A 12,002-nucleotide genomic window follows, 5' to 3' on the forward strand; every position below is an offset into this window, starting at 1 on the left:
GGGAGGGGAGGACTCACAGACAGGGGCCACAGGGCTGCCGGGGCAGGCGTGCAGGGAGGTAGAGAGAGTATGGGGGGCAAAGGGTGACAGACGGAGACTGGACTGGGGGTGGCGAGCACGCAATACCGTGTGCAGATGGTGTGTTGCAGAACTGTGCACCTGAAACATGTGTAAACTTCATTAACCAGTGTCACCTCAATAAACTCAATAAAAAGTGGAAAAAAAGAATAGAAACTACTTATAAATGAAGAAAATAAGGGATTTTTAGCCATTAAAAAAAAATGCATGAGTTTCACCCCTTAACCAAAGGAAAAATAAGTGTTAGAAACTAATGTATAGATGATCATGGCTATATATTAAAATACCGAGAAATTAACTTATTACTAATATAAGGCCTGTAACTGAAGAGCTGGATCTAATCCTGCAATCCTCTCATTTATTCCAATTAGATATTCATTAATCAGCTAAAACCCAAATAGGTTATTCCTACCTCTCTGAAGAGTGCACCATAAAACTGAACAATGTATGGGCAATCACTACTCCGCATTACTACGTCCAAATCCATAAGAAGTTGTTTTTGCTCTTTTTCATCCACTGTTGACCGAATTCTCTGGAAAAGAATGACAAAAGATGTCATAAAAATATGAAACAACTTGAAAAGCCTGAGAAAAAAACGCTATCACAAAAATACTAACAGGTTCCCAGCAAACTTCACAAAAAATACTAACCCAATATAAAAATTGTCATCTTTCTCATACAAGAACAATTTTTACCACAGACAAACAAAATAGCACTTAGGACTTTTTATTTTTAAGACAATAGCACTTGTACCTCTTTAAAGGACACAGGCTTTCTAACTACAAGCATTCACTGATGTCACTGAAAGTAGAGCAACAACGTTCCTGGGCAGTGAAAATTAATCCATGTGCAAAAGAAATGCATAATGAATTACACTTCAAACGGCTTTCCTGTGAAGAAGGTAGCGTCATGCAGGCTTTTCGTCGCCATTTCAGAATTGTGTGAAGTCTAGGCAGTCAATGCAAGAACAGCCCTCATCACTGCGGGGCCCTGGCACTGCAGCGCTCTCGTCCGCTAGAGACGGCACACAGGTCAGAACAGGGGAGCGTGGGAACTGCGCAGGGGCAGCGCCGGGACCAACCACCCGGGTGCCCCCAGCCCTGCACTGGCGCTCTCCCCCCCACCGCTCTTTCGGCATGGCAAAATCAGTTCTACCTGGCTCGCCCAGCCACGAGTCAGAAGGCAGGAGAGCATAAAGAGGGCGAAGAAAACCTAAAACTCAGGGAAGAGAGGGCTCTTTGTCTATTCCTCAGCTGATGAGGCTCTGCTCTGCACACTGCAGACCTAGGGTATCCCTGACCCACCTGCACCGCAACCGTGTGCGACCCTAAAACACCGCCCCGAGGTCCGTGCACCCACCTCCTGCCAGGAGCAGTACAGGACGTGGAGATGGTCAGAGGGACAGTCCTCACTGCCCCAGGGGGGTAGGTAAGAAGTTCAGAAATTGCAAAACATTAAGAATGAAGTTATAGGTTAACACGAAGGTATGCAAACAACTTCTGTTCTCATGAAAAAATTTCAAAATGTCACACCGTGCCACTGTGTATAATATATAGCACATACTTACAAGGCAAGTTAGTATCAAAAAATACATAAGGTGGCATTTTGTCTTCCAAAGACTTCAAGGTATCTGTCCTCAATGTTCTTGAAAGGGATGAAGGCAGCCAATTAAGTTCTTGAGCCCATTTTACGGAAGAGAAGCCCCAGGCACAGAGAGACACAAGAGACGTGTTCCGTGTGACATGACCATAAGCACTCGTATAAGGCATAGAAGTAGGTTCTCTCAATTCCATTCTCTGCACTAAATAGGAATTCCATGCATTTCAAATACAAACAAATTTAATTTTGCTACTTAAAATGTACAGCCTGCTGGCTGTACGTACTTCACACCAAATAAAATTTATCGACTGGCACCCATTTGTGTATGTTGATTTATTTAAAACTTGTACATTACATTTCACCACACAGATAAACAAGAAAAAATAAGAATGAAAAATATAAACAAAATAAGACCAATACTTTTAAAATTGAGAAATTCCCCTTCTCTCTCGCCTATCTTTTCATAGCTTGGGGACTAATAATCTCACTTTTAAATCAACATTAGCATGTATGCTCAAAAATGACATTGTTAAAAAGTCAAAACAGCCCAAAAGTATTCAAAAGATGACACTGATAATTTTTGTAAACATTTTAAGTACATTTATTCCTGTTTTAAAAGTATAACTTTAAAGTACAGCTGTGAAAACACTAATTTGGGAAGGCGATTACTTTTTTAAAAAAGACAATTATTCTATCTACAGCTAAAGTTAAAAGATAAACACCTGGTAATTAGAAACAAACGGAAGAAAAATCCAGTGATCCTCTGGTTGGGGAAGATTTCCACCTACTAATGAATTCTCATTATTAAAAGTCTTAACACATTTTTTCACATTTTTAATTGTATATATTGTATATATGGTATGTATATATTGGCAAGTTTAAATATACTAGCATTACACTTATAAAATACTATTTTAAAAGATACCCACTAGTTTCTTTTTTCCCCAAAACTGGTTATATGGTTTTCTAAACTTAACATTTGTATAAATGCTTATATTTCAACTATTAGCATATTACAATCAAAAGCTCAATAGTTATCATCAATAGCTGATTTTGGGGGACTATTCCTAAAAACTCTGCTACAGAGAGGACACAGGCTACTATGAGAACTGGAGGCCTAACGGAAGTCCCGGCATCTGATGAATGTCTATTACTCAGTCCCTGAGAGGATTATCATTAACCAGAACGTAGAGACAATTCCTGGCATAGCTCTAACCTTTGGGATCATCAGCATAGCAGGAAAATCTATTCATCTTAAAAATATTCTTTAATGCCAGTACTAGTACAAAATAGACCATGGGGCTGCGGGAGGGCCGCATATGAAACTGATGTTGCTCCCAGCTGCGTGCCAACAGGTTGACACCTCCCCATGCTCTCTGTCCAACGCAGTGTCCAAGTGGCGGAAGTGCGTAGAAGAGTAGCTGCTGGCATTGCATCTGAATGGTTTGGGATTAAGCAAGTATAGCTGACTCTTAATTACACTAAAATTTTAGGGTTGTATTGCAGCATTTACTATATGTGAGCACTTAATTAATTAAAAGACAAAGGATTCAAAAAGGGGATTAACTACAAACACACACCTACAATATCTTCAAATTGATATTAATTCAATAATTCGATAAATGATTAAAGTTGGAGGATACTTAATGATAATCAGCGATTCGAATGAGAGGATATTGAGTAACAAAAGTCACAAAAGTTCTTCTAATAGAACATCAAAACAATGTATGTGAAAAAGACTTCTAATATTTGAAATAAAAAAGGCCAGAACTCTCTTATTAAGGAAGCATAACCACCTAAACGGAACCCGTCAATAAGAACGAACTTGAAGCTGTCCTTGGTTGCGGGCACTGGAAAAGAAGAGCGCAGAGGTGGAACCAATCGCACTACCTGAAATTCTCCTGTAACTGGAATGTTCAGAAGTCAAATGTATTGATAAATGCCTTAAATTACAGGAAATCTTATTTATTTATCACATAAATTTAAAAGTTAGATAAGGCTGATGCTTATTTGGGCTCAATAAACTTCTTTTCCTCATAAAAAGTGGGGATGAAAGCCTCACCCCACAGCATGAAATAGTTAAGAAAATCATCAGAATGGCTTTCCTTTTTAAAAAGTTTCATTTTCACTCCATTCATTAGATTCATTAGAACTCATTAGAATCACTTATTTCTGCATTATGGGGATATTGAGCTCTTTTACTTGTCACTATTTTATGAGCCTAGCTTAAGTAATTACATACATGCTCTTGGGACAAATTCAACTATATTTTTTGAAAATCAACCCACACTGCTTAGCCAATAATAAACTGCTTTCAAATTATTATAAGTTTTACTTTATTTGGAACATATGTAGAGAAAACACTTAAAATCAAAGCAAGAATTACTAGTCTAGATATATAAGCAGTTTTCCACAGTGAAGAAATTTATATACTTGAAGTTAAAAAAAAATTTTTTTTTAAATTATTGTCCAAATCTGTATTCAAGGTTGCCTTATACTCTTAATGAAAATTTAAAAGCAAGTTAATGCCAATAAAAACAGCATGTAGCTACAGGTCAAAAATGCCCAAATGACTCCAATTAAAAGTCACTGAGAGATACAGAAACAAGGACCAATTAAATTCCTGGTCCTCAGTTTTATGACTATTAGGTTTGCACTTGGTCCCAATTAGCTCCCCTTTTCTAAAGCAGCCACTCCAACTTATGCCTTTGGCTGGAACAGCTACAAATCCAGTTACCAGTAATTGCATGTATTAAGCTGCAACGAAAGAAAGTTAACAAGTACCATAGGTATAACTTAGAAAATTTAAGTTAGAAATTGTCCTCTGGTGTTCTCCTACCTCGTGTACAAAGCGTAGCAATGTCTGCTTTGGAAAAGGCGCCAATCATATCAGAAATGCTAAGTAGTTGTTGAAAGTTTGTCTTCCTTTCTATGCAACATGGCAGCTAAAAGTCACCAGTAAATTGAAATGTTGACAGCTTGTACTTGGCCTCAAAGATTAAGACACACTGTTATAATGGAGAGGGATTAGGAGAACTATAAAAACACGTTCAGTGGAGAAGTGGGCCTGGAGGTGGCACAGGCAGAGGAAGGGAAGCAAAGAGGGCAGGCGGAAATAGGCAGTGCATGCATACGCTCTCGAAGACACGGGCTTGACCTCTCTCACTGAAACGTGTGATAGCACTAGGCCATTGTTTTGTTTGTCTTCCTTTCCTGAATTTATTTTCCGGGGTCAGGAGAGACAGGAAGAAGGGACACAGGGAAAGAACATATTGATGACCCAACCGCTATTACAGCGCAACGTTATGATGGCTCCACTGTGGCAAAGAAAAGGGAGAAAGGCTGACAACGCAATGGCTAAGGGACCAGCTATTGAGGAAGCAAAGTCAGAAAGGCCCATAGAGTAGGTCCTCAGAAGCAGGTCGCCAAGGACACTGTGCCGAGGGGCTACATAAAGTCCTGGTGGATTCTGGAAGCAGTCCCTGCCACCCACTCTGATACTGAACAAACGCTTCCATCTCCATGACAAAGTTCTCAGAGATACTCAGTTGCCAGAGAGGCCAGGCCTGCACCAAAGCACTGGGCTTGCCGGGAAACGACCCCGCCTGAGTCCGCCTGTGCCCTGAGGTGGGAACTCCTGACTCTTGCCAACCTAGAGCTTTTCTTCCTACCAATGCAAGCTGAATGGTTAGGCAAATGGCAAGCTCTATCTCATGAACAATGTGTGCATGGAGAAGACCCCCTGAGTCACCTGCTCTCGCACCTGCTTAGAGAAGGGGAGAATTAGGTCATCATACACTTGAAAGACTCAGAGTAAAGAAGGACTGATGATGAGTCATGAATGTCCTTGATTGAAAACAGTAGTTCCACAGTGTGTATGACAGACATTAGTTTCTAGGATCTGAGCATTCCAGACAAAAAAGACGGAAGTTATCTGCAAACATATCAAGGATCAAGACCTGGGGAGTCTAGGAACTGACTTTAGAAAGACAGGCTTCTTAGAAATAGAAACAAAGTAAAATATACTTACAAAACGTCTACCATTTCTAACTGATACTCTTTTTGTTTGTTTGGAAATGGAGAAAATACATGGGGGAACAGAGGAAATGGGAAAACTAATGTGGAAGGTCATGCTCACTAGCCTGCCAGATAAGGTCTCCAAATTCTCACCGGACAAGTGCTTGTCAGTTCTTTGCAGGGCTCGAGTGAGGTAAGTGACTCACATCCCTGCTGCACATGTTCATCTTTAGCTGCAACCCTGCAAGAAGGGCGAGTTCCCCAGTCAGAAATTAGGGCACAGACACACTGAAACCCAGCAAGCTGATGGATTCAGTAATTACGCAGAAACTCAATATATGGCTTTAAAAATTATTGTAGGCATTGGTTAAAACAATTTGACATGGGATAAAATAATGCAAGCTATTATATTTTGGCCATTAGCAATTCAAAGTGTTATCTTCAATTTACCACCAACCCAAGTCAGAATACAGACGGTATTTACTTTTCAGCAAAGTTGTGCAGGATCTGCTCTCATTTGCAGGCAGATCAAACTTGCATCTCAGTGACTGTGGCTCTTTACTTTACATAAGCACCTATCATCATCAGAGGTTCCACAAGTATTTGTATCCATATTGCAAGTAACTGCCAAATGTCTTGTCATACGGTATGACACCAGAACAAGCACCAACAGGGCAAGATGAAAGCAAAACTCCCTGTGTTGACCTTTTGTACCAAAAGGACATTGATAAGTATCATCCATATAGAAATCCTAGAAGTGGTACATGAGTGAACATATTACATGGGATCTCAGGTGGAACTCCTCTCCACGGGGGAAAAAGAAGTGATACAGTGAACGTCCAAAAGTCTGCTTTAAAATCAAAAGATGAAAAAGAACAAGAATTACTTGAATTGATATAGTTATAAAAATGACATTTTGAAAATGTGTATCTTCCGGGATATACAAATACCAATACTTTTCTACCCTAAATGCACCCTTGTTCATTAGGCCTTCCTTGCCAAAGGCCCCTTCTAAGGTTACTGTCTTTAAATAAAATCTGAAGGGGAGTCCATCGCCAGTCGGCAGTTGACTTCGGATCAACTTAATGATGCAATAATGATGGGATAAAGAGCAAGGATTACACTCAGATCCCTAAGAGGCCCCTTGCATCCTAACAAACATTCTGATCCGTACAGACAGACTGCTGCCCCAGCAGAAAAGCCCAGGATTTAGTTCAAACGCAAAGTTGGGAAGCCCCAGAAACCACCACAGAACCTTCTCTGGGCTGCGGGAAACCGTAGGCATTCTTACTCTCTTTATTTCAAAATAAAGATTCACAGGCTCATCCTTACCTGCTGAGGAGTTCTCTACGTTGATCACAAACAAAAGCCCATGACATCTCACAATGCCATTGCTAATTAAGCTCCAATCAAACGGTGATATTAACCAAAACAAACAATAAGAAAAGCAAAGTATTTGGAACTCTGATCACAGGTGCAAAAATGGTTTTCATGTCAAAGAGTAATAAATAACGTCTGTTAAATGCATTGTCTGAAATTATGACAACACATGCTTTTACTAAGGCAGGAAGAAAGGATACTAAATCGTAATTGCAAAACCAGCCAAGTCTTTAGAATCAGTTTGAGTAAACTCTCAATTGTATCTTAGTCAAATTAATTAATTAATAGTAGTGCCTCCCATTCTTCTGAGAATACCAAGGCCCAATTAATTCCACATCTTCTCCTATGCATCATCAGAGAGCTTAGGAGGTTAATTCCAAAAACATATGCAGTATCATATCACGGGAAGGGCTGCCCTGAGGACAAAGTTAATGGGACGAGCTTGTGTACCACGACGAAGGTGATATCATTTTCTCCCTCCCTTCTTATTACATCGTCCACATGTAAAGGACACAATGTTAATCTTAGCATGGAAATTTTTGAGGGCCTACATACAGATCATAAATGACAGATCATTACTATAGTACTTACAACAATAAAATGCAGTAAAAGTCTAATGTCTAACCGATTTCAGAGAGTCACGGCCACAAGATCACAAAGAATAATACAAAAATGTACAAGAGGTATATTAAGTACTGGCTCACATGACCCTCATTTAGAGTGAGGTGTGATAAGACATGTTTTCCTCCCAGTGATGATGTAAGCTGGGATATGGTACTACGGCACAGTTCTGTCAAATCAACTGAGTGCAAGTAGAGAGTTTCAGAAACTAGGTATCAGAATGCTCAGAAACACACCGTAGTTGATTACGGTTCACCCAGAGCAACCATTTCCAAACTGTCCCACATGGACCCGAAGGTTTCCTCAGAGGTCATGCCCCACGGACTTCCAATAGGGGTAGGAAGGATTCCTACCTACTATCCCTCACATCAACCAGAACTGTACTAATTTTGTTTATTTTATTTATTAGGATGTGTGAAAATATACATATATTTCTGTTAACTAAATGAACCCACACTCTGAAAACCACTAAGAGCAACAGCAAAAGACACACATGAATAGTAGGAATTCCAATCCCAGTTCCACAACGGCCTGAGTTCAAAACCAAGGTTGATTAAAGGGCGGCCCTGCCACATCCTTGCAATCTGTCCACTCCTGGAGGGGATCCACTTACACTTCTCATTTGTAACACCACAAAATGTAAGCAATATTTAGGAAGCATAAAATAATATGGCACAATTAATCGTGTTATTTCTTAATGAAGCCACATAATCTAGCCAATCAAATGAGAGCCTAAGACACTGAAATCAATCTGAATTCAAAACAAGATAGTCATGGCTTCTGCATCCCACAAGTGATCTGACTAGTCAAACACTAGCACTGTGGCCTTTTGAAATGCAACAAAATTGCCTAACAAAGCACTCTTTACTATCAGAAAAAAGCTTTTCCAATTTAAGGGCTACTCTATCAACTATCACTCTAGTGTTTTCAGAACAATGTGTAAGATCAATGTTTAAATGCTAACATGAACCCTCTCCAACAAGGCTCACAGTCCCTACCAAAATGACTCAGTAGCAGAACTTGTGACAACCCCCCCAGCCCCCACCCCGGCACGGCCCCCCGCAGAGGCAGGGACGCCAAGCCCGGCCACCCTGCAGGCAGCCCTGCCCTCCCCGGCCTGCAGGGCCCGCTGCCCCAGGGCGGACTCCCAGGGAGCTGATGAGCCCCAGCTCTTCAGGGAAGCGCTGGACTGGGGGAGGCTGATCCCGTAAGATGTATGGCTCTGATCCCTCCCAGCAGGCCTAGGGGTTAACTGAGATCACAATTCTAAGTCAAGGGCACTGAAGTCAAGATCCAAATACCAAAGAAAAGCAGGAATGCAGGAATCAAGGTCAGGTTACCAGCCCGCGATCTGGAATGCTCAAATCAACGCAACAGGAGAGTTAGAAGAGAAAAAACACTGAGTGTTGAAGAAACAAGACAAGTCAGATCACCAAGAAAGGGAAAATACCTGAAACCCTTCAATACAAGGTCACATAGCTAATTCAGTCTGGCCTAAGCACCTAACTTCAAGCAGCCAATCTGCTTTTTCTGGTTAACCCAGATTACTTTGCAAGTAGAAGACTAAAAGCTCATCACAATGATCAAGGGTGGCAACCTTAACAGAACATCTTGCTATCCCCACCTACCAGCCCAATATTAGTTTCATTCTCCAACGAGATGACAGTTTTATTCCAGCATTAACCCTCCCAATTACAACTCCGTTGCCTTCCGTCTTCGGCAACAGCAATTTCATTCCCTTATATTGCCTCTCATTTTCATTCCTTTCTACTCTCCCCTGTTTTTTTCTCTCATAGCCTACACGTGAAACAGGGCATGCATATCTTTAAGAAGTCGGCCTGGACGTGAGTCTGTTAGAAAACGGGGACGCAGCAGCCTAAGCAAGCGGGCTGGCTTTCCAGGCAGGGTCAGGCGGAGGACACACACAGGGACTTAAAGGCTTAGATGGCTCCTCCCTGTTAGCGATGTCTTTGCCACGCCACTCAACTCCGGCCATGGGCCTGCACCATGGCACCTCAGCTACTCTCTTAACTCCTGTGTCCCTGGATTTACTGTGACAATCCTGATTCTGATCATCTGTGGACCTAACTCTCCTGGGTGTTTCTAATCCTGGCTCAAAAACCTAATCTTGAGTGCTTCTTCAAACGTTTCTTCTGAATCCAGGGCTTTTTTTATGATTAGCCCTGCCAGTGGGCTAACCAAACACCTACTTTACTTAGAGGACAGTCATTGTATGTGTCTAATTTTTTTCATTCAGTGATTATCCCGCTCTCATGCAAAATAGGCACTACATGCTATTTACAAAGGATGCTGACCAAAGTCTGAGGCGCCCAGCTGGAGTCGAAAGCTCTCCTTCCCCAGCTTTGGAAGACCCTGCGGTAGCAACGCCCTTGCCCTCGGCAGCCCCATGACTCTGTCGTTCAGGCAGAGTTAGACAGACCTGGAGTCCTACTACCGCTTACAGATGGGTAACGTCCATCTCCTCAGGGGGTGTGGTTAAAACTAAAGGGTTAAAACATTTTCCAGATCTTTGGTCCTAACACAGAACCTCGCGGGCAACTTGGGGACTATCCTCAGGCCGAAGATCAAAAAATTATTTTAAGTGTAATTCTTACATTATCTTACTGAATCTGATTTTCTATATCTTAACTGATTTTTAAGTCTTGGAGATAATTATTTCTGGTAACTAGTGCATCTTTTCAAACATTTCTTTTATTTGGCAAAATAAACTTGGGTAAGGGCTCCCTCAAAACTAAAAAATGGGAAATAATTTTTATTTAAATATCAGGCTGATACACAGTTCATTTTTGTACAAATACTGCAAGTAAACATTAAGGATAATCCAGGACAGGCTTAATATCTAATAAAGGAATCCTTCTGTAGTCCCAAAGTTCATATCAAATACTACTCTAGCTCTACTTCAAGTGTATTTGTCATTTCACCAACAGCAACAGAAAACTCACAGGACCGTGAACCATTGTCTCTTAGTTCATTTAAATCTCTACGGTCCTAGTTTCAGAGCTAAACACCGTGGGTGCTCGGTAAGTCACTTTCTACATGCACCATGTCAAGTCAAACTCCTTGATAATACATTGCCTCAACATATTTGTCCTTGTCAATCTGGCTTGTGTGCCTACATAACGAGGGAACAAACTATCAGAGGTGTGATGAAGGGCTAAGCTTTTTTAAAAAGACCAATAAAAAACATTTTAAAATGTATAGTATATCGCATATATCAGTCATCAACTTGGTGTCAAGCACACCCCATCGATACTTTGATTAATATGTCATACTACCGCTCTCTTCATGCTAAACTATCATGCTTGCTCAAGAATTCAAGGTGATAAAGGTAGACAGTATCAGATAGTGGGTATAAATGAGACTATTACCAATCTGTAGGTCCCAAGACTGCCTTAAAGTATTTCTGAAGAGTTGGGATTTTTTAACACCATCCCAACAGAGGCTCTCAAAATAAAGTCAAATTACAAACGATGGACAAAAACTTCCTATTTTCACTTTTACATTCCTTAAAATCTTGAATGAGCATTATACAGTTCCAAATGTTATCAAATTAAGAAAAACGTTTTCAACGTCAAAATGAAGTACCTTCTTTATTTACCTTTAAAATCTATTAATCGTGGCTAAACCAATTCAGGTTATTATTAAAACAGATTATGATGTTGATTAACACAGTAAAGCACGCATAAGCACAAACAAAAAGAAAGCAGAACATAATTATTTAAAAGTACTCTCCCTAGTATTAAGGAGACAAGTGAGAACTTCAGTTCCGTAGGACAGGTTACCCTTCAGATCCAGCTAAGGAAGAGCGGCACGAGCAGATAATGCAGGGCAATGCAACACTCGTCCAGAAGAGTCTAAATAAAATGACTCTCTGCTGACACAGCAGTGGCACAAATAAAAAGAGGAGTAATTCACATTCTAAGAAAAACATTTTATTTCAACATGTATTCCAGAGCAAAGGTCTTAGCATCTCCATCTTTAGAGGTCTACAGGTCATTTGCAAAATTTCATACATGTATTCATCTTCCTAAGAAAAATGTCTGTAGTTCTCATCACATTGTAAAAGAGTATAATGAAAAACAGGATTAAAAACCCAGAGAGAGAATCATACATTTTTCCCACTATTAATTTCTCATTAGTTTTTTATGACCCAAGAAAGACAAATGGTCAACAATGAAGGAGGATAAACAGGAACATTTTGTTCACAGTAAACTTCAACACAGGTAGTTTTTTATATTAATGTAATATAAATCCACTCCCCCAAATCAAGTAAGAAACTGAGGCTC

The 12,002-nt window shown here is 40.4% G+C and overlaps 1 protein-coding gene across 2 annotated transcripts in view; it reads right to left on the minus strand.

Annotated features, from left to right (window-relative positions):
• MAP2K4 (mitogen-activated protein kinase kinase 4) overlaps positions 1-12,002 on the minus strand; it is a 109,796-nt gene that overhangs the window by 38,915 nt on the left and 58,879 nt on the right. For both annotated transcript variants that reach the window (XM_054571227.1, XM_054571226.1), the window contains one exon: positions 491-610. In XM_054571227.1, coding sequence (XP_054427202.1) covers positions 491-610 — 120 coding nt within the window. The remainder of the gene's footprint in view (positions 1-490; positions 611-12,002) is intronic.

The sequence above is a fragment of the Pteronotus mesoamericanus genome, unplaced genomic scaffold, assembly GCF_021234165.1.
Source record: "Pteronotus mesoamericanus isolate MK-2021 breed Mesoamerican mustached bat unplaced genomic scaffold, CSHL_Meso_final contig_22, whole genome shotgun sequence".
Classification (NCBI taxonomy): domain Eukaryota; kingdom Metazoa; phylum Chordata; class Mammalia; order Chiroptera; family Mormoopidae; genus Pteronotus; species Pteronotus mesoamericanus.